At 37.2% G+C, this 25,331-nt stretch overlaps 1 protein-coding gene across 2 annotated transcripts in view; it reads right to left on the reverse strand.

Annotated features, from left to right (window-relative positions):
* Positions 1 to 900: 900 nt before the first annotated feature.
* The window catches only part of cdc42se2l.S (CDC42 small effector 2 like S homeolog), a 65,193-nt gene continuing 40,762 nt past the window's right edge, over positions 901 to 25,331 (reverse strand). The window contains 5 exon segments of one of the 2 annotated variants that reach the window (NM_001171726.1): positions 1,039 to 1,261; positions 1,316 to 3,589; positions 7,755 to 7,872; positions 9,086 to 9,187; positions 20,533 to 20,796. In NM_001171726.1, the coding sequence (NP_001165197.1) occupies positions 7,774 to 7,872; positions 9,086 to 9,187; positions 20,533 to 20,586 (255 nt within the window). In that variant the 5' untranslated portion in view covers positions 20,587 to 20,796 and the 3' untranslated portion in view covers positions 1,039 to 1,261; positions 1,316 to 3,589; positions 7,755 to 7,773. 2 annotated transcript variants of the gene reach the window in all.

A 25,331-nucleotide genomic window follows, 5' to 3' on the forward strand; every position in this document is an offset into this window, starting at 1 on the left:
TCTGTGCTGGAGTATAAATTCGCCCATCCCTACAGAATATATTTAGGGACCCTCAGTGTGAATCACAAATGGCATGTGTTGTACTAGTCATGTGTAAAGTAGAAAGGCAGACCCTTGTACAGTAATGCATTGCTGGAGGCATCTAATGGGTTTTGGGGGATAGAAAAACTCATAGTAAAGGACGAAAACAAACGTGACAATTGGTTGCCATGACTTTTAAAAAGAGATTGCAGCAACTAAACAACAATAAGTTACTGCACAAGTCGCCAGCACAAATCACTGGCTGTTTCCACTATAGAGATCAGTCACCACAATTCGGTCCACTGGTTTTTGAATCGTCTACAAGGTGCAGAGAACAGATAGTACCCAGACTAAAGTGCTTCTTGAATAAGCACAAAGGGGGTTTTACCCCTAAGTGCTGTAGCACATGCATCCAGGGTCATCATAAATGACTCCTATAGCCTTTCTTGTTGCCTGTGAATTGATGACACAGAGTTCTCATAGGCTTGTGTGGCAGTAGGTCTTCCCTCCAATTCTCAATAAATATATTCAGCATCCTTTTAAATCCATGTTATCTAACAAAATGAGACAATAAAGGTCTTCCCAGCTACTTTCCTACAATCCTATGTATAAGAGTAAGGTCACACTGGGCGACTGGGGGAGATTTAGTCGCCTGGTGACTAATCGCTTTGTCTTTGCGGCGACCAATCTACCCGAAAGCCTTCCCTCACTCTTGCACTGGCTAAAATGAAAAATCGCCGGCGCTAAGAACACAAGGCGATTCGTTTTCCGAAGTCGCACGAAACTTTGGTTGCCAGGCGACTAAATCTCCCCGAATCGCCCAGTGTGACCTTACCCTTAATAGCAGAGGCACTGAAGAAGAAAAAACCAAGCCAGAGATGAAAGAAAATGTTTATTGAATCAATGTCAATACTTCTCTGTAATATCTACAAGCCAACACTGAACTGACTTCATTCAAGAATGAACACAATGTACAAAAAGTATGTTTTGTTATAAAAATATGTAAATTATTTTTTATTTTTTTAACTCTTGATCAAAGAATCTGAAAATATTTTTTTGATAAACCTACTCTTTGTATAGACTGGGGTTCAGATGACAAAAGCATTGGAAATAGTTCTAGCACACTTGGCTAAAGTATTTCAATGGATAAAACAGTCAGTCAATACTAGATTCTCTTCAGGCTGTTGGATTTCACTTGTTAATCAACTCCAATGGAAAATATATATATATATATATATATATATATATATATATATATATATATATATATATATATATATACATACATACATACATACATACACACACTCTGTTTACAAGATGGGTTTATCGACCACTTTCTATCCCTGACAAAGTTTGGGTGCATAGTAAGTTGTATGCAAGGAATAGTTGTTTCTGTATTTATTACAGAATAGCAGACATTTATGAACTGCAAAGATTTACACAAGCCTGCAAAGTGTACTTTTCATAAAGTTTGCCCCTGGAATTCTGAGAAAAACACTGTATTGTAAGTACAAAACATGGCAATTTGCATCCATTTAGCACCCTTTCCATGTTTTGTAACATGTTTTGCAACTCTAATCTGCAACCAAAGCACCAAGTGGTGGTAAATATAGAGCTGATGATGTTGCTAAAATCATCTATGTAAAATTCATCCTAAGAGACAAACATGTGGCAGTGCCTAAAGCTACATAATGAATTTATATGTAAGAGGTATTTTCAATGAGAGCGAAAAACACTTTTTGTAAAAGAGTACGGTCAATCGAAGACTCCAATTGTAGCTGAATGACAACTTCCAGCAAGCACTGGTAATCTTTGATTGGAAGTTGCATTTCTGTTAAGGAGACGCTTTACCTTAAAAGTAATTGATGGAAACACAACAATCACAAGCAATGTTCCCTCTCATTTCTGCTCAGCTACGTGCACAAAAAAATTTATTTTGTGTGCACATTTTAAACTTGTGGGCACATTTTTAAAATTTGTGTGTGCAGGTCAGAATTAATGCTAAGATTTATATTCTCACACAAAAATCCATGTGGGCACCACACTTTTTTGTGTGCGCTGGCCCAGAGAGCGCACAATTTAGAGGGAATAAGTGGCACACAGGTGGGGGCCACACTTTTTTGCATTACTGTATTGTATGTAAATTAATTCTTAAAATCTGATCTAGAGTTTGGCTTGGTAATAGATACTAAATATACATTCTGATTTTTTTTTAAATTAACCATTTGACTGCAACAAATGTGCCGAGGATCCCTCTGGCATTGCATCAATAACTTGTTCTTTTAGCTTTGCTTTCTGCACATGGTTGAGTTGTGTGTAAGCTACAGGTTGCTAGATATAACAGTACATTTGGCAAAATATCTTTTCAGACAAGCAGATAAACCTCATATATTCAATGCAACCAAGTTGTTCTTCTCTAAGCCCCTAACAGGTAATGAATACAGGATCAATAACATGTACATCCAAGAAACAGTGCAATATTAAAAAAAAAAAACATTTTCACAAAGTGTGAAAAGAAATACATGCTTTGGAACCTGAGCAAAAGACTTTTCCAAAAGTCGGAAAAAGTCACCCTGTATGTCAAGCCAGTTTGTCGATTCCTATTCAATCTGGTAAAACAGGCATCCATATCACTGCACACTGCACTTCAATAATGGCCTTTAGGTAATGGGACAGAACCTGCAGAAGAGCAACATGAAAAATGGAACATTGCAGGCAGAGCTTATAAAATGCATAAAATGGCTGATGAAGGGGCAAAGGGTGTTCTATTTGTTTCCTTACAGACAAAATCACCAACACGACACATTATAGGTTACTACACGGGTTTACAATCTTGAGGTCAGATCTTTCAAATAAATATACTGAACATTTACAGCAGAATTCCTATGAATGGAAGATTCTTCTTTTATTATTATCATTATTATTTTCCTCTTCAAAACTGGCTTGGTTATCACTAAACTGACAGAACTCTAAAGCAGCTAGGATAAAATAAGTCTTTTTTTCGTTTCCTGTCTTCTTGTAATAGACCAGGCACAGGTTGGTGCCACCGAGAAAGCATTTGTCAGTGTTGCTTTCCTAGGCTTGGTGAGCTGCTGTACAGAAAAACATTACAAAGCATGCAAGGCTTCAATTTCACTGGAGTCCAAATTGCAATTAGCATTGTGCTTGCAGGCCTCAGGACTTTCCAAAAATCACACGAGCAATGAAAAATGTTAGGAGTGGAAGCATTGCTAAAAAATACAAAAACAAAACAGAAAAATTGTTTTTAAAAAATGCTGTGCCACAACACAGGGCCTGAAAAAATAAAATTCTGCTTTTATAGAAGGGGAGTAAAAGGTTTTGGCAAAGACCAGAGCCCTGTGTTCAAGTGAAAAGGCATGGTCCGACAGAACTGAAAAGCTACATCCTCAGCACAGGCCAACATCTTTTCCAATCTGTCATCACATGAGGGGAACAAGGAATCATCTGGCAGGCGATGGAAAACACAGAAGCAGAGTTACCAACGCAAAAATGGAGGTGGAGAGGGACAAGAGGCAGGCGAAGTTACGAACCATCTAGAAAGGCTCTGCAGAAAGAGAAAGGAATACATAAGAATAAATGTTTAAGCAAATGATAGGCATTAAATATGTAAGTAAGGTATGCCTTCAATTTATTTTTCTATGAATACTTGTAAAAGTGATTTCTCTATGTTGCTTTCAATCAATCGGCACAGTCATGCTGGTTACTCTTATGACTATATCTGTAGGCTCTAAGGGCACTTACTAATGGATATTTTGTTCTTTCCCCATTCATATTTTTATGCACGCTTAAGATGCAGATCTGAGTGCACCTAAATGCATGTGCTAAAAGATTTATATAAATGCCTCAATGTATATTTCAAATCGATGGCAATGCCACTGTAAGTAGAACTCTACGTATGTCATAGAAGAAGAGAGTATTTGACGTAGCAAGTTATTTTCAAGATTATACTCTGTAGAACAGCATTATAACCAACAATCAGCATGGTTTTATGAAGGATAGGTTATGTCAGATAAATCATTCCTTTAGGTGGTAAGGTTAATAAGAAGTTGGACAATGAGGTTGAAGGAGATGTGATCTATTTGGATTTTGCAAAAGCATAAACAACTGCTTTAAAAACTAAGGTCTGTTGAGCTAAATAAAATTGTTTGCACGTGGATAGGAAACGGACTACAAGATCAGGTACTGAGGGTGGTTGTTAATGCTACATTCTCTATTTGGGAGTAGGGTTTTCATGGTGTCCAACACAAGTTAAGGTGGCCATACATGGGTTGATAAAAGTTGCAGACAGGCCGAGTTGGTAGCTTATCTGCCTGTTTATAGGGCCTTCCAACTGGATTCCGTGACCGATATCTGGCCAAAAAGTGGACAGTTTTTAAAAAAAGGATCGGAGTGAGGACCGCATTGACTCTTGATGTGGTCCTTACTCCGAGGTCTGTATATTTGCCATTGTAATCCAATTGGCTGGGCCTTAGGGCCCAATGGCGAGATCAGCCCAATACCACAGCGTGTCAGTGAAAGATCTGCTCATCAATCTCACCGAACAAGTGGATCTTTAAATGTATGGCCAGCTTTATTTAAATTGTTCATTAATGACTTAGGGAAGGGCATTCTTCATAATGCATAAGTGATACAAAACTATGCAGTCCAATAAATTACATCCAGGATGCACCATCCATGCAGCAGGATCTTAAATTAGTGCTCTGGGTAATTAAGTGACACAGGTGGGTAAGGAAAGTTTCAGTTATGAATAAAGACTTTAGAATAAACTTGCTTTATTTACCAGTAGGTCTTTACAACTGACACAAGGACATCCATTCAGATTAAAAGAAAGGAGGTTCCAGATTTATATATGCTTTATTTATTTTTTTCCACAGAGTAAGCTGTGAAGTTGTAGAATTCTGTCCCTAAATCAGTTGTACTGACTGGTATATTAGATGGCTTTAGGAAGGTGTTTGGTGGCTTTTAACATGCAAGAAAACTTTGGGCTATTGAAAATAGCTCTTAGTACAAAACGTATACGTTTACTGTTCTGATTGCCATGTTGGAGTCAGGAAGGGTTTTTTTTTCACTTCTGAAGCAAAGTGGCTACAGTTTTTTTGCAGTTAGACATAAAAGTCTGAACTCAATGTGCAAGTGTGTTTGTTCAACCAATGTTGCTATGTCAAGAGTGATACAAATAATAGCGATGAAACTCTTCCTTTACTATTTAGATCTTGTGTAGCATAAACTGATCAAATTGTATTGGTTCTAGTAGCAAGGCGGTATAACAGCACTGTATGCTTGTATAAAAGATACAAGGACTCTTTATTTGATGAGGTTGTCTGGTAAAATCACTGACATTTTCCCTGTTGGGTACTTTCCAATAGAGCAAAGCACTGCTATGTGTTCCCTGCACCTCAATGTCCACTATGCAAAATAAAGTCAGATGAATGCACAGAATGATATGCACCCAAATAGCACTGTATTGTGCATATGCCTAGCCCAGGGACATCTTTCAGCAGGGACAAATATGTCAACCCTGTGGGAAAGAAAGCTTTGCCAGGTTTAAAAATGGCACACTGGCCCAGGTTATAACGTCAGCAATTTTAGTCACTGGGGGGTATTGGTCTCCCACAGGGATTTTTTTTTAATTATCTTTCTCATTTCAACTGGTGCTTTTTGTGTTTCATGAAGCACATAAATGTGACACCTGTAATAGATAACTGCCCTATAATTTAGTTAGAATATTTAGTTACAGTGTCCCAACTAGAGTGCGCCGGGTCCCCCTGCAAAAAAACCTTCAGAGGGGCCTGGCGCATTCCTATCTCCATCCTCCCGCCCGCTTCCCGTACCACCTTCACCAATGTCTGGCCCCACTTCCTCGTCGGTAAGAGAGAGGCTGGGGAGGAGGAAGTTTTCCTATGAGCTATAGAGGAAGCAGACCCCACAGTCCGTGCCCCGCTGTGACTGTGGGTTTTGCTTCCTCTATAGCAGGGGTTCCCAACCTTTTTTACCTGTGAGCCACATTCAAAAATAAAAAGTTATGGGGAACACAGACATTCAAAAAGTACCTGGGGTGCCATATAAGGGCTGTGATTGGCTATTTGGTGGCCCCTATGTGGACTGGCAGACTACAGGAGGCTCTGTTTGGCAGTACATCTGATTTTTATGCAACCAAATTTGATTCCAAGCCAAGAATTCAAAACTAAGCACCTGCTTTGAGTCCACTAGGAGCAACATCCAAGGGGTTGGTGAGCAACATGTTGCCCGAGAGCTACTGGTTGGGGATCACTGCTCTATATTTATGCCACTGTTTAGTAACTCCATATAGGTGAATTATAGCCATTTTTAAGCAGAAGACAATGAAAAACAATGTTTGTTTAAACTGCAGATTTTTTTCTGTAGCAAAGAACATTTTTGAAATGTGTCATGATTTCTTAGCACCTAGAGGTATATTTATAAAGGTGTCTAAATGCCTAAAAAATTTGACACCAAAAAAGATTAAAAAAAGTGCAGAAGTTTGTGTAAAATAAACAGTGTATATACTGTATATAAACCTTTGTTGTTTCCATTTTTTTCTTGAAACAATGCCATGCATTGCCATCATGGAGATGATCCATAGCTAATCAGTAGTGATGGGCGAATCTGACCCATTTTGCTTCACCGAAAATTCGAGAAATATTCGCCAAATGCATTGAAGTCTGTGGGTGACATAAGTGTTTTGACGTGCAATCGTTTTTTTCACCCATTGAAGTCTATGAGCGTGAAAAATTTCACTAATAATCAGTTTATTTAAAAGGTGTGTATTTTCCTTATGCAAGGCTACCACCGAAAATGATGCCTTTATTGTTTACCACTGTAGATCCAATGTTTAAACAGCAGTAGATGGAAAAGTATGGGAGTCATTTAAAGGAACAGTAACAGCAAAAAAATTAAAGCATTTTAAAGTAATTAAAATATAATAGACTGCTGCCCTGCATTGGTAATTTTATAAGTTATGTATTTGCTTTAGAAACTCTACTATAGTTTACTGTATGTAGATAGGCTGCCATGGGGGCAGCCATTTAGATTGGAAAAGGTTAAAAGGCACAGTATCTTAGCAGATAACAGATACTCTCTGTAATAGAAGACATGGGATTCTGCAGAATGCCTCTGTTTTGTAACCCGATCGTTGAATGGCTGCCCCCACGACTACACAGCAGCTTGTTTATATAAAGTATAGTAGAGTTTCTGAAGGAAATACACCAGTTTTACCAGTGCAGGGAAACAGTACATTATATTTTATTACTTTCATTTATTGGTGGTACTGTTTTTTGCTTTGCACAATTTACACACTGCCTTGCTCTTTTGCATCCCCACCCACTCACATTGTAATGCAACCCTTATTTCACTATGTTCCATTGTGACGTAATGGATTCTGGGACATTAAGCCCATCTGCTTTGCATAGTGAGTGGTGCACAGATTCTCTATAATGCATAGGTACTTGTCTCTGAATCAATCACAAAGGATTAAGGTGAGGGAGGGATGCATTACACAGTGAGCGTAAAGAAGGTGGGGACCAATAGATCATACAGACTATTACAGTTGTTAAAACTTGTGGGATCCAGCACTTTTATGTAACCCGAAAAAAATATCAGATAGTGTTTTTACACCTTTTCCCTTTAATATAGAGTTTTAGAATATGTCACCTCTGTTCTAGCAGTTCTTGTTAGACTACAATTATACTTACTGCCAATGTAGTACCATGGTTATCCTGCCTTTGTATCCACAAGCTGCATCTGAACATTCGACGATATATTTCCTTCGTAGCCACCTTTGGACTGCATTTGGTTTTGAATTGAACTCACCTGAAAATAAGAAGAGGCAAAAACATTTTGCATTTGTCCATTTAGTGTATTTTATTCCATTTAATGTCTAATAGTGCTGTGAAAAAACACTGCAATACGACATATTTGTCCAACATAAGCAGTCACACACCATAAACACCTGGCAAATTTGCACCTAGGCAGTAACCCGGAGAAACCAATCAGCAGTTCGAGCACTGAAAGCAATCATCTGATTACAGGAGCAAATTTGCCCACATTTTATTACTACCATTATTTATCTTGAGCATCACTACTACGCTACACAGGATGGAACAGAGATTTGTGTGACCCTGAATTTTACACTGCAAACTCAGCAATGGCAGATGTGACCTTGCACAAATGATTTTAAACTTCTAGTGCCTGAATCTACTTATGTAAAGGCGGCGGTTGTTGGGAGCGCATTCAAATACAGGGTCCTGGGCTCAGCCTAGATAATGGATGTGTGATGGATGGACATGATACAGATTTTTTGGAGAGTAAAATGTGGGCATGAACGGCACCATAATTTAACACACGTCTTTCAAAATGTGGAGTGTGTGCTGAACTCACATATGAAGTGCTTGGTGTATATCTTGCCGATTTTTTGTTTTCATTGATTCAGTCATATTACAAGACAATTTCACACAATGACTAATAAGACAGACAAAGATATCAAGCACCTTTCACCATCACTCATTCCACAGCCTATGTATCTTTATTCTTTTAACAATCAGGCAAGTGACATTAATGAACATATAAATTTACAAAAACACCATGATATTAATAGCACCTCCTATAAATTAGTTGGTAAAAATAGAGACAGCCAAATTGGATGTGCAATTACAATAACGGGATCAGTCTCTTGGCACTATACATTGGAAAAACATATAAGTATTCTACACTTCTGTATAAAAGATTGATTCAAATTAACTATATGAAAGGCTATATAAGAACACGTGTCTTTTATAGTGTCTTGTGGCGCAAGTACTGATGTTTTGACTGTATCCCAATAGTCCTTTGATCCAGAAAAACCAATCTGAGGCTTTCATTATTCTAGCTATGGCTTCTTGGTTCTTGTGGGCGCTACCATTGAATTGCTAGAACACGTCTAGCAGTCTAACACTTCTTGCATCCGACAGTGATAATCAAATACATCAATCTTTCTTTTTTCGAAAAGACAAAAAAAAAAAATATATATATATATTTATGCACTTACGGAGTTCATTCCACTAAAAAGGTCTCCTGATCCTACATGTGCTGTGTGAACAAAGTTCGTAGGTTCACCAATCATACTTCTGTCAATCCGCCTTCGTCTTTTCTGTTAAGAAAATAAATGTAAAAAAAACAACAGATATTTAAACTGTATTTTCTATATATTTATTGTCACTCTGACATTATATACTACAAGTATAGTTTATAATGTCATAAGAATTCAAGAGAGTTCTTAATCTCACTCTTACTTTCTGGCATTAAATCTTTTGTTTATGTGTGTACTATGAATGTGAACATCAAGTGATAATAAATATGCCCCTAAAACATGCATAATGTAAATAGAGAAAACGGTTTTTGTATTCTTAAATTTTAAATTACTTAATGCTCATGTGAACTTTTGTTTTTGTTACCTGTACTAACACGTTTCATACAAACACCGGGAAAGTGTTTGAAAGCAGTGCAAAAGAAGTGGACATAACCTATGAGGAGTACAATTATGAGGCATGTGCCTTCACTTGCTTGAATTTCTAACCCCGGCCAGTAAACTGGACAAGCTCTCTGACAGTGTGTGGCAGCAGAGACAGCAAGAAAAATACATAATTTTTTACGCATCGATATTCTGCCTTGTATTCTACGGATGCCCTGTAGCTTGATATGAAATTAACCAGCCAGCGCCATGGAAAGCCAGAATATATGCATTCAGCTAGATAAAATATTAGTTGTGAAAATACTAGAATCCAAAAACATAAGCTTTTACTAAGTGGTGCTGTGATCTAAATTGATAATACAAATATTTCATGCAGTCTTCAACTACATATACCTTGAAAAACATTCATACTAGGACTAATTTATACATTTATAATGATCCATTGCCACATAATTGCTTGCAATATATCAAATAAAACACAATAAAAGTAAAAATTATTTTCATTTAAAATGTTAATGTTTAGTATAAAAATAAAAAACTTGGATGTGCAAAATTACTGCCTATGAAGTCACCGATAGGCAGTAACCAATTAGTCACTTGAGGGGGGTCATATGCCTCATAATTGTTTGATTTTGACTCTAAGCTGCATGCTGAGGATCAATTGCAAACTCAATGAACAGTTATGTCCCATGTGCCCCCCCCCTTAAAGTCGCTTACTAACTCAGAGTTAGAGAGCTGAAAAGCAGGAAGTTGTTTTCTGTTCTGTTAGACATCCAGTCACTTCAGCCTTTATACATTACATTGTTGGCCAACTAACTAAATTAGGAACATTTTTTATTTTGCACAGTTTTTATTTTTACACTGATCTGTCCCTTTAAATATTGAAATTTAAAATGCATCCCTTAAATAAACAAACACATCAATAAATAAATATAAAAGCATTAATGAGGCCTAACTCATATATAAAGAAGAAAGAATTAAATCAAGAATTAAATCAAGAAGACAACAGGAACAGATTGCATCACTTGCAAAAATGAATCCCCAAAAAAGTTAAAATTAAACTAAAGATATATTTTAAAAAAATAAAATAAAAATCAAGATAATGAAATGGAGAAAGTCCAAAGAACAGCAACAAAGGCTAAGGAAGGTCCCGGTTATATATGTAAAGGTTGGCCAAGTTAAGAGTGTTTACACTGGAGAAGAGATGATTAAGGGGATATTATAATTTATGTATTAATATACAAGGAGACCACACAAACTTGCTGATGCTTAATTCACCAATAAATACTTCCAAAGCATGCAAGGGTATCCATTCAAATTAAATGAAAGGCGGTGCCAGCTGGAAGGGATTGTACAAGTATATACAGAGAGTCCTCGAGAAGATTGAGCAAGATCTAGCTACCCTACCCTACATAGACCCCCCTCCCTCCTCCCCCCAGCCTAAGTGCTATCCCGGACAAATGCCCCTAACTAAATACCTAAATTGCTCCAACTGCTCCATTAAAGGATAAGTAAACCCTTAAAATAAGTGAATGAAAAAATAATGAGGGGGCTACTCTAAGCACTTTTGCAATGTACATTCATTATTTATTTTTGTTTTAATACCAAGATATTAAAGGGATACTGTCATGGGAAAAAAAAAGTTTTTCAAAATGAATCAGTTAATAGTGCTGCTCCAGCAGAATTCTGCACTGAAATCCATTTCTCAAAAGAGCAAACAGATTTTTTTATATTCAATTCTGATATCTGACATGGGGCTAGACATTTTGTCAATTTCCCAGCTGCCCCTGATCATGTGACTTGTGCCTGCACTTTAGGAGAGAAATGCTTTCTGGCAGGCTGCTGTTTTTCCTTCTCAATGTAACTGAATGTGTCTCAGTGGGACATGGGTTTTTACTATTGAGTGCAGTTCTTAGATCTACCAGGCAGCTGTTATCTTGTGTTAGGGAGCTGTTATCTGGTTACCATCCCATTGTTCTTTTGTTTGGCTGCTGGGGGGGTGATATCACTCCAACTTGCAGTACAGCAGTAAAGAGTGATTGAAGTTTATCAGAGCACAAGTCACATGACTTGGAGCAACTGGGAAATTGACAATATGTCTAGCCCCATGTCAGATTTCAAAACTGAATATAAAAAAATCTGTTTGCTCTTTTGAGAAATGGATTTCAGTGCAGAATTCTGCTGGAGCAGCACTATTAACTGATTCATTTTGAAAAAATTTTCCTATGACAGTATCCCTTTAAGGGATACATATACTGTTAATATGAATGAATTTTGTTACAACAGCGCCACCTGACCACCAAGTAGTCAAGGAAGTTGTCAGGAGAAAAGAAGAGGCTGCTCTAATGTTCTTCTGCTTAGGAATAAAATTAGAAACCTGTCTCACATCTTTCCTAAGCAGAGGAACATCAGCCTCTCTCTCTCTCCTGACAACTTCCTGACTACTTGGTGGTCAGACTTGTGGGAAACTGACCAGCAGGTGGCGCTGTTGTAACAAACAGTCCTTATGCCTGTAATGTAGCCATTATGTATACAGCTTTTACATTTAACAACTTTTTCAAATACGTTTTAAGCAAAAGAAATATTTGTCTGATTTTAACAAAGTTGTTCCTAAACTGTGGAGCTGTGTGTGGCCCTTGGAAAAGTAAAATAAAACATACCCATCTGCAATATCATGGATTGACACCATATCATTTTAATCCTACTTGCCCTTCAGCAACGTGCACCTGAAAATTCTATTCAAATGTTGGCTAGTATGTAGAGTTTACAAAACACCTACAGTATATAGCCATTACGAATGCCAGAATTGGCATATGGCATTGCTGTGCAACCTCTAATGGGCATTATAAAATCTACTGCAGACTCTAGACCTGTTTCTCAAGAACCCAGAGGCTCTTTTCAATCATCATATTGGTAACATTTGTTTTTAAGCTTAGACCTTGTCAATTCAATTTGAGAAAAAAGTGGCTAATTTTCTTAAGTTTCTGAAATAATGGGATTTCAGTAAAATGTTATACATCAATAACATTTTCATTACTACACTCTTTTACTGTCACTCCAACAGTAATGCTGCTGTGGCTTTGCAAACAGTACTTTGATGCAAACTTTAGAACATTTTCACGCATTATATATAGGTTTACTAATTTTACATTTAAAAATAAAAAAGCCACAACTTAGGTTTTTTATATGAGAGGCCACGTCTTGAGGATCCTGGGCTTAAAGGGGTTGTTCACCTTTAAATTAACTTTTAGTATGATGTAGAGGGTGATATTCTGAGACAATTTACAATTGATTTTCATTTTTTATTATTTGTGGTTTTTGAAGTATTTACTTTTTATTCAGCAGCTCTCCAGTTTGCAATTTCAGCAATGGTTGCTAGGGCCCAAATTACTCTAGCAAACATGCATTGATTTGAATGAGACGGGAATTTGATCAGGAGAGGGCATGAATAGAAAGATGAGTGATAAAATGTGGCAATAACAATATATTTGTAGCCTTATAGAGCATTTGTCAGAAGAAGGCAAATAATTGAAAAACTGTAAAAAAAGAAAACATGAACATCAATTTAAAAGTTGCTTAGGATTAGCCTTTCTATAACATAATAAAAAATAACTTAAAGGTGATATATGGGGAAATCAGGTAGTTTCCTGAATTACCAGCTATGCTTTGTTGGGGCATGTTCCTGGTTTTCTGAATTATTTTAAGTTTCCAATAACTAGAATTGGCACCAAAAGTAGCATTTGTTATCAGAAAACACTTGGCATAAAAGATAGACTTATATGGTAAGGCATTCTATATCTTGTTTTATAGGACATATGGCATATTCATGTGTTTTTTAAACTTCTTTCCACTATAAAAGTTAAAAGCTAAAACTTTTTATCGGACTTAAACTCCGTAGTAGGGCCGAGCTATGTATGAGAATGTCAGAGCTGCACTAAGCATGGTTGCAGTACGCAGCACTATGTATAGTAAGCCAGTAATAAGGTAGCACTATGCACAGTAAGTTTCACAAATATGAAATGCTGTGATTTTATTTTAATAAAATCTGCACTTGATTTTTTCACCCTAGGCAAGGCATGCAGCCTGACCAAAACATAGGTGCTATAGGCAGAACAGAATGTATAGCTTATATATATATATATATATATATATATATATATATATATATATATATATATATATATATATATATATATATATATATATATATATATATATATATATGAAAGCACTCACAGCAGTCGCCATCAAGCGTGTATCAAAAAGTCATTTATTAGTGCATGGTATATCAACGCGTTTCAGCTCACAGAGAGCCGTCGTCAGGATTATGACAGAAAGTGCAACACATCTATCATAGATGCCCATTTGACCTTATTGTCTCCTAGAGCTCCTTCCACAATGTTTTTAGACACATTAACTTAGTTAGCAACATTCTATAAAGCTTATCGCTATGTGTCTCAGATAATTTATATAATAACTTTGTTTATATTTATTCGCAATATTGTGTGGTTACTTTAGAACAATAAAGACATTTGAAGGAGATATTATGTATACAAATTTGTTTTAATCTCTACACTTGCTTTTCTAGTTTTTACATTTAAGATTTTAAAGATGTTTAGACACTGAACACTGCACAGATGGATATTTGATATATGCCAATGAATAGTGGTTGTTTAACCTGTTTGGGACGTTTGTACTCACTTTTAGAAATATATCTAAATGGTTCACCTATATGTGATAGTTTGATTAGGGATTACCCTGATTGGTTGAGGGGGCTATTTAATGATGTGTTGCACTTCCTGTCATAATCCTGATGACGGCTCTCTGTGAGTTGAAACGCGTTGATATACCATGCACTAATAAATGACTTTTTGATACACGCTTGATGGCGAATGCTGTGAGTGCTTTCTTATATATATATATAAGCTATACATTCTGTTCTGCCTATAGCACCTATGTTTTGGTCAGGCTGCATGCCTTGCCTAGGGTGAAAAAATCAAGTGCAGATTTTATGAGTGCTTTCATGGACTGCTACAATTACTTTTGGTTAGCACCCAGCAAGTGATCATGTGAATGGCGAGTGCCGATAATCTCTACATACATACATACATATACACACACAGGTATAGATCCCTTATCCGGAATCCCGATATCCAGAAAGCTCCGAATTACGGAATGGCTGTCTCCCATAGACTCCATGTTATCCAAATAATCCAAATTTTTAAAAATTATTTCCTTTTTCTCTGTAATAATAAAACAGTAGCTTGTACTTGATCCCAACTAAGATATAATTAATCCTTATTGGAAGCAAAACCAGCCTATTGGGTTTATTTAATGTTTACATGAATTTCTAGTAGACTTAAGGCATGAAGACCCAAATTTACAGAAAGATCTCTTATCCAGAAAACCCCAGGTTCCAAGCATTCTGGATAACAGGTCCCATACCTGTATATAAAAAAAATCTATGTCACAAAAGTAACCTGTGCATAACTATTTCATCTACGCTATGCATACATTTGCCATTTTGCAAATTAAGTAACATGAGGCATTACAATACAACATTCTATTATACAGCAGCTATTACAGAGTCCATGAGAAAGCTTGTCATTTATGATTGCTGTCCAAATCAACAGCAGAGTATGCCAGATGCTGTCAGATAACTACAGCACAAAAGGTCAGATACTAAAGTGTGACTGCTCGTAACCAAAATAGAGAGAGAAAAACAGTCTTTTAATATGTGTATGTATGCAATAAATGCATTATATGAATGGAAAATGTACTGCTTAGGACAGAAACTGGTTGCCACACAGCAAGAAGGGACTGCTTTGTGCCTTATGGTCGGATAGATGGAATGGTGTAGATTTATCTGGTAATAGCAATTCACTGCAGAGTTCAGCATGGTGTTCAGCACCTTCATATGCTCGGAATAGCTATGGAAAATTCTATACCCCCAAAATGAATACTTGAGCAACAGATGTCAAATTAAGTGACATATTAAAGAATCTTGTCATACTGATTATATATATATATATATATATATATATATGTAAATATTGTCTTTTTACATCTCTTTTCTTGAACCACCATTTTGTGATGGTTTGTGTGCTGCCTCAGAGATCACCTGACCAGAAATACTAAAACTAACTGTAAAAGGAAGATTCGTGGAAGCAAAAGCCAGAACTTTGTCTGTTAATTGGCTCATGTGACCTAACATGTAGGTCTGGTATACATGTAGGTCTGATATGTTTGGTATTTTTATGTGTATCGTGAATCATACGATCCCAGAGGGCTGTCCTTATTTTTTAAAATGGCACTTTTATATTTATGATTACCCAATGGCACATACTACTAGAAAAGTATATTATTATGAATGTGGTTTATTTAAATGAAGCAGGGTTTTACATATGAGATGTTTTATGCAATATATCTTTATAGAGACCTACATTGTTTGAGGGGTATAGTTTTCCTTTAATCAATCTAGGGCTTGCACACCATATTTGAAGACTATACCAAAGCATAGGTTTTTCATATTAGAAACACAAACTCCTGATGCACTTATGGTGTTGGAAACCTGTCAGGCATTTGATTCTCTGATATAAAATAAAGACAATTGCAGTGTCTGACTGGGCCGGCGGGACACCGGGAAAAAACCCAGTGGGCCCCGGCCCTCACCAGCCCAGACCTGCCCCCCCCAAGCTGCCACATGAAGAAATAAGCCTGTGCGCAGAGCATGTCAGGTTCACGCAGGCATGCAGAGTGCGCCGAGTTTACGCATGCGTGCTCATCGCGCTGTGTGCTGACCAGGGAATCAAAGGTCGGGAGGGGGCCCCTGTGGACTGTGAGGCGGGACCTTCATTTGTAGCCCAGGTGGGCCCCGAAGGCTCCAGTCCGACCCTGGACAATTGTAGGTTTTTTTCTTCACTTGGTCTTCAAATACAAAGTGTGAGAGGCAGATTGAGTCACAGCTGCAGATAGGCAGTCATTGGCATACAAAGTGTCCTTAGCTACTTTATTTTTATGCTGAATAGACAACTATGGCATTACCCAAAGCTTCCCCACTTAAGTTGTAGGATATCAGAGCCCACACACTAAGTGCAGAGAAACCGCTGCAGGACATTAGCGGACATTAGCCTGTGCTAAAAGCCAGCAGAAACCCCCGTATCAATCTCCACAGGGGTTGTGCACATGCAGGGTGTGTCCATTTTTTCTGCTAAACACAAGCAGCAAGAGTAACACAAGAGTAACAGTATACTCAGTCAACCTGCCTGCCATATGAATAGTTTTGTTTCCTCCAATCATTTCCTTAAAGCTGTGAATCATGGCGTCATAGAGGAACCCACTTGTATTAAATATGGATAAAATAAATACACACAATTGCCAAAGTTACAGTTGACTGGGGCCTGAGTGCCAATATACAGCACATCATTATCAAAGAACCTCAGCAAGCATGGGGTTAATCAGATATCACTGAACGCACAGAGGGATAAGCATTTTATTAAGTTTATCTAGAGTTTATTGTTTCATAAAAAAAAAAACACTTCTTAAATATGTTGGTTTTTAAGCTAATGAAAATAATTCTACTATTTTGACAAAATGAAGAGTTACTGTAGCTCAAATGTGAAGCATTATGGCAGCTACAGCCACAAAATATATGAACAAAACACTGCTAAACATTTTTAACGACAGTAAAATAAGATAGCCTAATTCCCCATTAATTGTAACTAACATATAACTATTACAAGATACACGTATGGAGATCCGGTATCCAGAAACCCTTTATCCAGAAAGTTCCGAATTACGGAAAGGCTATCTCCCATAGACTCCTTTATATTGTTTGACTTCAGCTGTAATGAGGAATTAAGAAACTGCCAGCATTGCAAATGTCTACATACTTGTAAAAGTGCACTTTCATTCTGTAAAGCCGCAGATTTTGGCATGCTCCTTATAACTTCTGGCCTTCTGATCATGAAATTCTGACAGCTAAAGGAAACCTACTGAAAGAAGTCTGTTGTGTTAGCTCCCCCCCCCCCCCATTTCTGTAAATATTCATTTATTAGCTAACACCTAAGCCTACATTTTTTTCTTTCCCTAAAAAGTCTAAACACACAGTAAGCTGACACCGCATAAACAGATGTAGCTAACACCAACGTCCTGTTTAGGAGAGGAACATTGTATTTGAGGAACAGTTATGAAGGACTTATGTTTAGCCCCCATAAAAAGAAATGTACTGTAAATTGTAATGTACATTGTATATGATTTAATTGAGGTTTGACAACTTTATGCTTTGTTGAGGCTTAATCTGTGATTTACTATATTGGTAATAAACTGGGCACACTGTAGAAAGATCAATTTATTTGTTCAGGTTTCCAAGTGATATACGCCTGATCCAGCCACCCAACTGGCTGTCCCATCTAAGCTGACATTCTGTCCACAGGCCAAATATTTGAAATGGGGGCCTAAGCGGATTGCTTGATAGCAACCATGGACAGCATCCATGTGCTCATGTATTTTAGACTTAGAGGAACCTCTAGAACATTATTTATGTGCTTTAACAAAACCCAGTTGGAGTCTATGCATTAATAAAAGGATTCTGTCATGATTTTTATGGTATAGTTTTTATTTCTAAACTGCACTGTTTACAGTCAGCACTGCATAATGGAACTGCTTTCAGACATGCTATTGTTTATCCTAATCAATATATTTTTGGGAGTTGGATTTGTACTACTGAGTGCTAGTCTCATATCTACCAGGAAGCTGTCATCTTGCGCCAATAAGCTGTTATATGGTTACCGTTCCACTGTTCTGTCGATAGACTGGCGGGTGGGGGAATTGGAGGGAGCCGATACCACTCCAACTTGCAGTGCAGCAGTAAAGACTGACTGAAGCTAATCAGAGCACAAGTCACATAACTGAGGGCACCTGGTAAGTGCAGGGGCGCGCCGCCAATGAGGCGAGCTGAGCCGCTCGCCTCAGGCGGCAGTGCCTGAAAGGATTCCAGGGGCGGCAAAAAGCCGCTCCTGCACCTTTAAGAGCCGAATTTCCGGTTTTTGAACCCGAAATTCGGCTGTACTATTGCGAGAGAGCGCAATTGCGCTCTACGTAATAGTGTTTCTGCCTCCCCTCCCGACACGTAAGTTGGTGAGGGGGGGCGGCATTGCAGCATTGCCTCAGGTGGCTCCTTAGTCAGAACGGTGCTGGGTAAGTGATAACTGAATCATCCAAGATACTCTTCTCGCTCTATTCCAGTATAAATGGAATGATTTATGATGCACTACCAATAATAAAGTCAGAGGGAAACATGAAATATACACTGCTTTACCGAACACTTGTGTTAGGTTGAGGATGCTGTAATGTTATGATATGCTAAAAGTTGTACTGCAGCATATCAGAGCCAAAAACTTGCCAAATCATGCATGGTCTTCAAACAAGGTCACGCAGCAGGTGAGGGTGATAGCACTCTTCCTGAACTTAACAATATACCATTTCTATCAAACAAGCAACAGCATTTATGCAGAAAATAGTTACTATATAAAATAAGTAGCAAAAAGATCCACATAATGCAGCTCTACCCCCCTCAACCTTTTTTTTCCCCTAGCAAAACAGAATAAGTCAGGCAGTCAAGGCCAAGAATTTCTACTAAATTAGTTATGCATTTCATTTTATGTTTAACTGTGAGAAGTTACAGCATGAGGGTACATTTATGGATCCCAGCCCAAAGGTAAAAACTGCTGCTTTAAGTAGACTAGGTGGGCCCATTAGCCTTCACCTTGTGACAAATACAGAGGAAGCAGACCCTGCAGCTGCAGGGGGACCCAGGAGGTATAGGGGCCCAATGAAGCCCTACTTAATGACAAATTTCAATATATATTGGTAAAAACAGGACATGGATATTTTGGGGCCCTAAAATAAATTTGCTGTGGGCCCAGTAACATCTAGTTATGCCACTGGACAAATATGTTAGACTCTATGCAAAACTAAATGGTATGCTTTAGAAATGTTTTATCTAATGAATGACAAAGTCTAACATAAGAAAGTATGTCCCAATGCAGAAAGGCACTAGAACCCTGAGAGCACAACAGTAATGAGTAACATTCATGCAGCTGTTAAAAATCAGTGTTTTGACCCTGTTTTGTGTCCTGGAGATATGGCACAAAATGCGTGTAGAGGATGTTATTCTGCCTTTTGTAAAACAGAATATATGCCAAGTTATTCTAAAAACTAAAACGTGAGAAAATGTTGGGTGTCACGACCTTTCACAGAGACTCTTCCTCATCAAGGTTTTTTTTTTCACAAAAGTCCACACTTGTTACCACAGGTGCCAAAGTTAAGAGGATACACTATTGCATAATACTTTCTAGTCCTGAGTGACATGATTTTTCCACAGTTCCTACAATAATATAACTGTGTGCTAAACACAATAGGGGTACATAAATCTAAATAATTCTCGTTTTGTATCTCTGGTTATTTTTTTTTAATTGCTTGGTATATATTAGTGTTGTCAATAATACCAAGGGATGGTCCTCATAGGACCATAATTGGACAGACCAAAGTGTAACAAGAGGGGTGCCTGAATTTACCAGCAATATTTTATGCCAGCCCTGGAAGTATTTTACAGGCTATGCCAGTGGCATACCAGCTAGGTGGTATCATTAAATCATAAGTAACATTTATATTTCAGACACTGTAAAAAAAAATAATGGAAACTATTAGTGAAAAAAAGATTTGGTAGAATTTGCCTGTGTATTAGTAAAAATGACAGTTTCCAAAGATTTATTAATAATAATTCTAAAAATAATTAAATAAAGTCGAATTAGCTTTATTGAGTTTCTTTGTCAAAAGCTTGTGCTTAGACCAGATCTAATACTGAGAGCAGCTGGATATTAATGTTTAGAGACAGCCCTCACACTCTCTTCATCCTAATACAGACTGTAAAATCAATTCCTTTATTAAACAGCAATGGCACAGTATCAATATTAATATAAAAAATGTTCCATGGATATACAGAAGGAAATTAAATTACTTACAGGCTGTGGTTGTTCTGCGATGCAGCAGTTGAAACATAACCAGAATTCACTCATTTTTGTTAGTCCTAAAGCCACAGAGAGGTGGGGATAATAAAGCCACCCAGACCTCCGAATTGTTCTTCCAAGCAGAGCCCTTAATCCAACAGATGTGCAATTACATGTAAATGCCTTCTGGAAGGTATGCAGAGCCTCTGAGAGAATTCAGTTTGCGCTCCCCAACATTGAGGAAAATGCACTTGAGGACTTCCCGAGCCGATAAAACACCTGCAAAGATACACAAGACTGATCAGGCATTACTCCAGGTTAAGTAAACATATTTAGCTATTTACTAGTCATTTCCCCCAAGATAACTGCAAACTGTAGCAATATCCAACCTCTAAGATGAAACAAATCATGTGATGCAAAATGCTTCAAATTAAATGTTGGCAAGTTGGAAGTATAGAAAAAATTTTGTCACTTCCGATGAAAAGGAGAATACTGAAAAGTGACCCATAACATGTTTTTGTATACTAAGTCTGTGAGTCTCCTTTAAGTGGATAAGTAATAGTCTGACCATGGACACAAACAACAAGCAGTCAAACAATTTGGACCTAAAACTCTCCTTTTTCAATAGAATTTCTTAACATTTTTTGAAAGGTAGTAGGGATGGGCCAATTTTTTCACCTTTTTTCGATGCGGCAATTACGCCCATAGACTTGTATGGTGTCGCGTCAAACATTTTAATGACATCAATAGACTTTAATGGGCGTCTGCGACATGTCGCCAGTGGCAAATTTTTGTCGAAACAAAACGGGTCAAATTCGCCCAACCTTATTGCAGAGATCTGCAGGTGCAATGCACACAGGAACTAAAAACTACCCAGCATCAACTGCATTTTATATCTTTAGTTCTTCTGCTCCTGTCTGTGCATTATAGTGGTACCTGAAATGGAAATAGTTGTACCAACAATAAGAAGGTGGCAAATTGAATGCCTCTGGCTTTTATGGTCACGGTAACAATATAAAAAATGTTAACCAATATTTGTGCATATATGGCTTCTCCCACTTCCTTTTCTCACTGTAAGGTATTTGTTTTCCCCAGTGCCACTTAAAAGTGTTCATTTTGTTTTCCAAGAATACACATAGCAAATAAGTCAACCAAAACTGGCCTTTTGTTTAAAAAGTTTAAAAAGCGGAACTGGACTTACTCCAAAAGCATAATCAAACAGATTTATGCCTAACGGTCTTGGCCTGTTTAGAAACAGATGATGGATTCCCACATCACATGAGAAGTACTTACAGAAGATATTAACTGCATACTTTCTGTAAAACAGGTAGCAGGGAACACGCAATGAGAAAGAACTAAAAAAGAACTACAGCAGTACAATGCAGGGCTTTTTTCATTGTCAGGGTCCAAAGCAAAACAGACAGACAGTGCAAAGCCAGACTATTTACTACAGGAGTTGCCATACTTTACTAATGCAAGGTCTACTTTTAGTGATGCTGTCCCATTATGATCTACACCCATAAAAGCATTGTTAGCATTCTGTTCCAAGGAAAATATTACTTAAATATTGATTTATGAGAAAATTTATATTGCTATGTTTAATAAACAACTATTTCTTATGTAACTTTAACATAATAAATATCTGAATGAAAAGCATGAAATTGGAGGGTGATTTAGACAAGCTGTTTACAGTGTCTTGAGATCTACTGACCACCAGCTAAAGGTCTACAGGTAGATCCCGATCTGCCTTTTGGGCACCCCTGATTTACTAGGATTGTACAAAAAAGCCTTAGGGGTAGATTTATCAAAGACTGAAGTTAGAGATCTCTACAGTCCACAGAGTGAAATACCGCTTCTCTCCATTCATTTCTATGGGATTTTTAAAGGCGTATTTATCAAATGGTGAACTTTCACTATCACCCTTTGATAAATACACCTTTAAAAATCCCATAGAAATGAATGGAGAGAGAGGGAGAGCTCTAACTTCACTCTTTGATAAATCTACCCCTAAGCATTTTTTATACAATCCTTTTAAATAGTCTGGCTTTGCACTGTCCGTTTTGTTCTGGACCCTGACTGAGAAAAGCCCTGCATTGTAGTGCTGTAGTTCTTTTTTGTTTGTCCTGTTTATACTGCACCAATTTCTGAGAAGCACCTTTAAAATATGTTTCCCCCACAAATATAAAGAGAGGGTGCAATGATCAGAAGGAATGAAAAAGGCTAGATATAAACAACATTAAAGGGGTTGTTCACCATTACGGTAAGTTGATTTTTAGTATGTTACAAAATAGCTAATTCTAAGCATCTTTTCAATTGGCCTTCATTTTTTACTTTCTCCCCGTGTGGGGTCCCATGGCATAGAAAATTAATAGGCAGCAGTTTCTTTGGGACTTCTCCACCTCTACACTATTTTCCTTTTCCTACTTAATGTTCCTTGAATGACGGTTCTGGATCTTTTTTAACTAAAATTTTTTTTATAAATGAATTACCTCTTGATTATATTGTATAACGCACTAGCATTTTTAAAAATTATCAATTCTGAACCACAAGCAGTCTGAGACTGTAATTCATTTAGCACTGGCACTTTATAAGTTATTAGTATTTTAAATTAATTGTCAACTGACACCGGATAATCTTAACACAACGTTAGCACTAGCAATTTTGAATATATATAAAAACAGCAATTGTATGCCTTTTTGAACTGGTTGTTCGAAATTTGCTTAATATTTAATTAATTCATTAGAAGGTTTTTTAAATAAGTAATTAATACTATTACTAGCACATGCACTTAATTCATATTAATTTAATGGTTAATGGTTTAATTTAGATATTAATCAATTTATTTCATTTGAGAGTGCGGAGGTTTTTACTATCTTTTTCTTTTCCTTCGATTAATTTTTTCTTTGTAATAGTTTTTAATTATTTGCCTTCTTCATCTGACTCTTTCCAGCTTTTAAAAGGGTGTCAATGACCCCAGCTAAAAAACAAATACTCTGTAAGGCTACACATGTATTATTATTGCTACTTTTTATTACTGATCTTTCTACTCAGGCCTCTCCTATTCATATTCCAGTCTCTTTTTCAAATCAATGCATAGTTGCTAGCAACCAGATTGAAGAAATTACAAACTGGAGAGTTGGTGAATAAAAAGCTAAATAAATCAAAAACCACAAATAATAAAAAATTGAAAACCAACAGCAACTTGTCTCGAAATATCACTCTTTACATCATACTAAAAGTTAATTTAAAGATGAACAATCCCTTTAAATATTCTTGTGTTACATCAGACAGAAAAGTACTTCTCTATCTTTTTATCGAAACAATTGTTTTCAGAGGTCAGCGGGGACCTTAGAAGGTGGAAGGGTGCTGGAGTAAAGTGAATGTGCTGATGTGTCCGAGACAAGCACATAATCGGATACACTGCTAAAATGGGCAAAGCCTCAAAATGTAGTTTTGTATAATTTAACAAGAAGCTGCACGCAGTTGAGAACTGTACACATGATTAGTAACAATACATAGAGAATGAGATACCTCCCAAATGCAGTAGCTTAACAGATTTTAAAAAGAGTGCAAAAGGATGTTGTGGCTGAATAGTCTAGCACAAAACATAAATCTCCTCTGCACACAGCAACTCGTCTGCATCATATTTCTTTGGCATAAAGACACTGTACCCAGCCATTAGTGTTGAACACATGCCCAGTTCAGCTATGCTCGCTCTGTACAATGCGGTGTCTATTAAAATTCAGAAAGTAAAAAACTATTTCTCATATGAGAAATAATTACATATTTTTTCTGGTCTGAGCGAATACTTCATTATGGAAAGAATGTATTTAAACCTCAGCTTGATAATGGCTAAGATTAGTAGAGATATTTGGGTAGGTAAACATGTAAATAGGCTTGCATGCGCTTTCAAAAGAATCGGATGCACAACAAAAACACAGGGTTCCAACCCCTAAAAGACAAAAGTTAAATGAGATCCTGTGCGCTTCCTGCAATAACGTTTTACTAAAATGTTTTTGAGTCTCTCCCACTCCACCGTGTTATAAGTCTCTTATCCGATAGGGTGTATCTTTTGTTTTGCAGTTTTTCAGTATTGTTCACAAGATTCCACCCTCCCCGCTCTCCACCAAAACAAAATATAAAGGGAGACAACTGTGCGCAACCGTGACACAAAGTAAAAGCTTTGTGGTCACAGCCTCTGATGAAGTGAGTGTATCACGAAACGCGTTAGGCCGGAATTCCCAATTTTTAATGTAAGTGTATATTATGTCTATGTGCAATAAAGCTTAACAAAACTTTTTAGCCATCTCTTTGTCACCTGGAACGTTTTCCGACCTGCAGTGTGTGAACTTCGCAAATTTGACCCATTTCTGTAGACGAAGGAAGCGTACCAGGAAGTGAACGGCAGATGCGGGTGAGAGGAACGAGCAGCGGCAACAGAACCACGAGTAGGATTGTGCGGGCAGCACACACTCGCGACTGTGACTCAAAAACATTTTGGTAAAACTATATTGCAGGAAGCGCACAGGATCTCATTTAACTTTTATAGTAGCTATGGTAGCTGCCTTGTCATGTAGTAAAGAATATTGAGCTCCAGGTTGTTAAATTATTATGGGAAATAAAGTAGCAGTAAAAGCATAATTAAATAATTTTTTTTGAATGGTTCCACAACAGAACATATTCTTTTCCAATTGTCTGAAAAATAGCACATAAGTCATATCTTCTTCCTTTGCAAATAGCTTTATTTGGTGGCAACCCTAGTTTAGGATACCTTACATGTTGTTGGATGCAATCAGGATTAAAAGGTAGGGAAT

This window comes from Xenopus laevis, chromosome 1S (assembly GCF_017654675.1).
Source record: "Xenopus laevis strain J_2021 chromosome 1S, Xenopus_laevis_v10.1, whole genome shotgun sequence".
NCBI classification, from domain to species: domain Eukaryota; kingdom Metazoa; phylum Chordata; class Amphibia; order Anura; family Pipidae; genus Xenopus; species Xenopus laevis.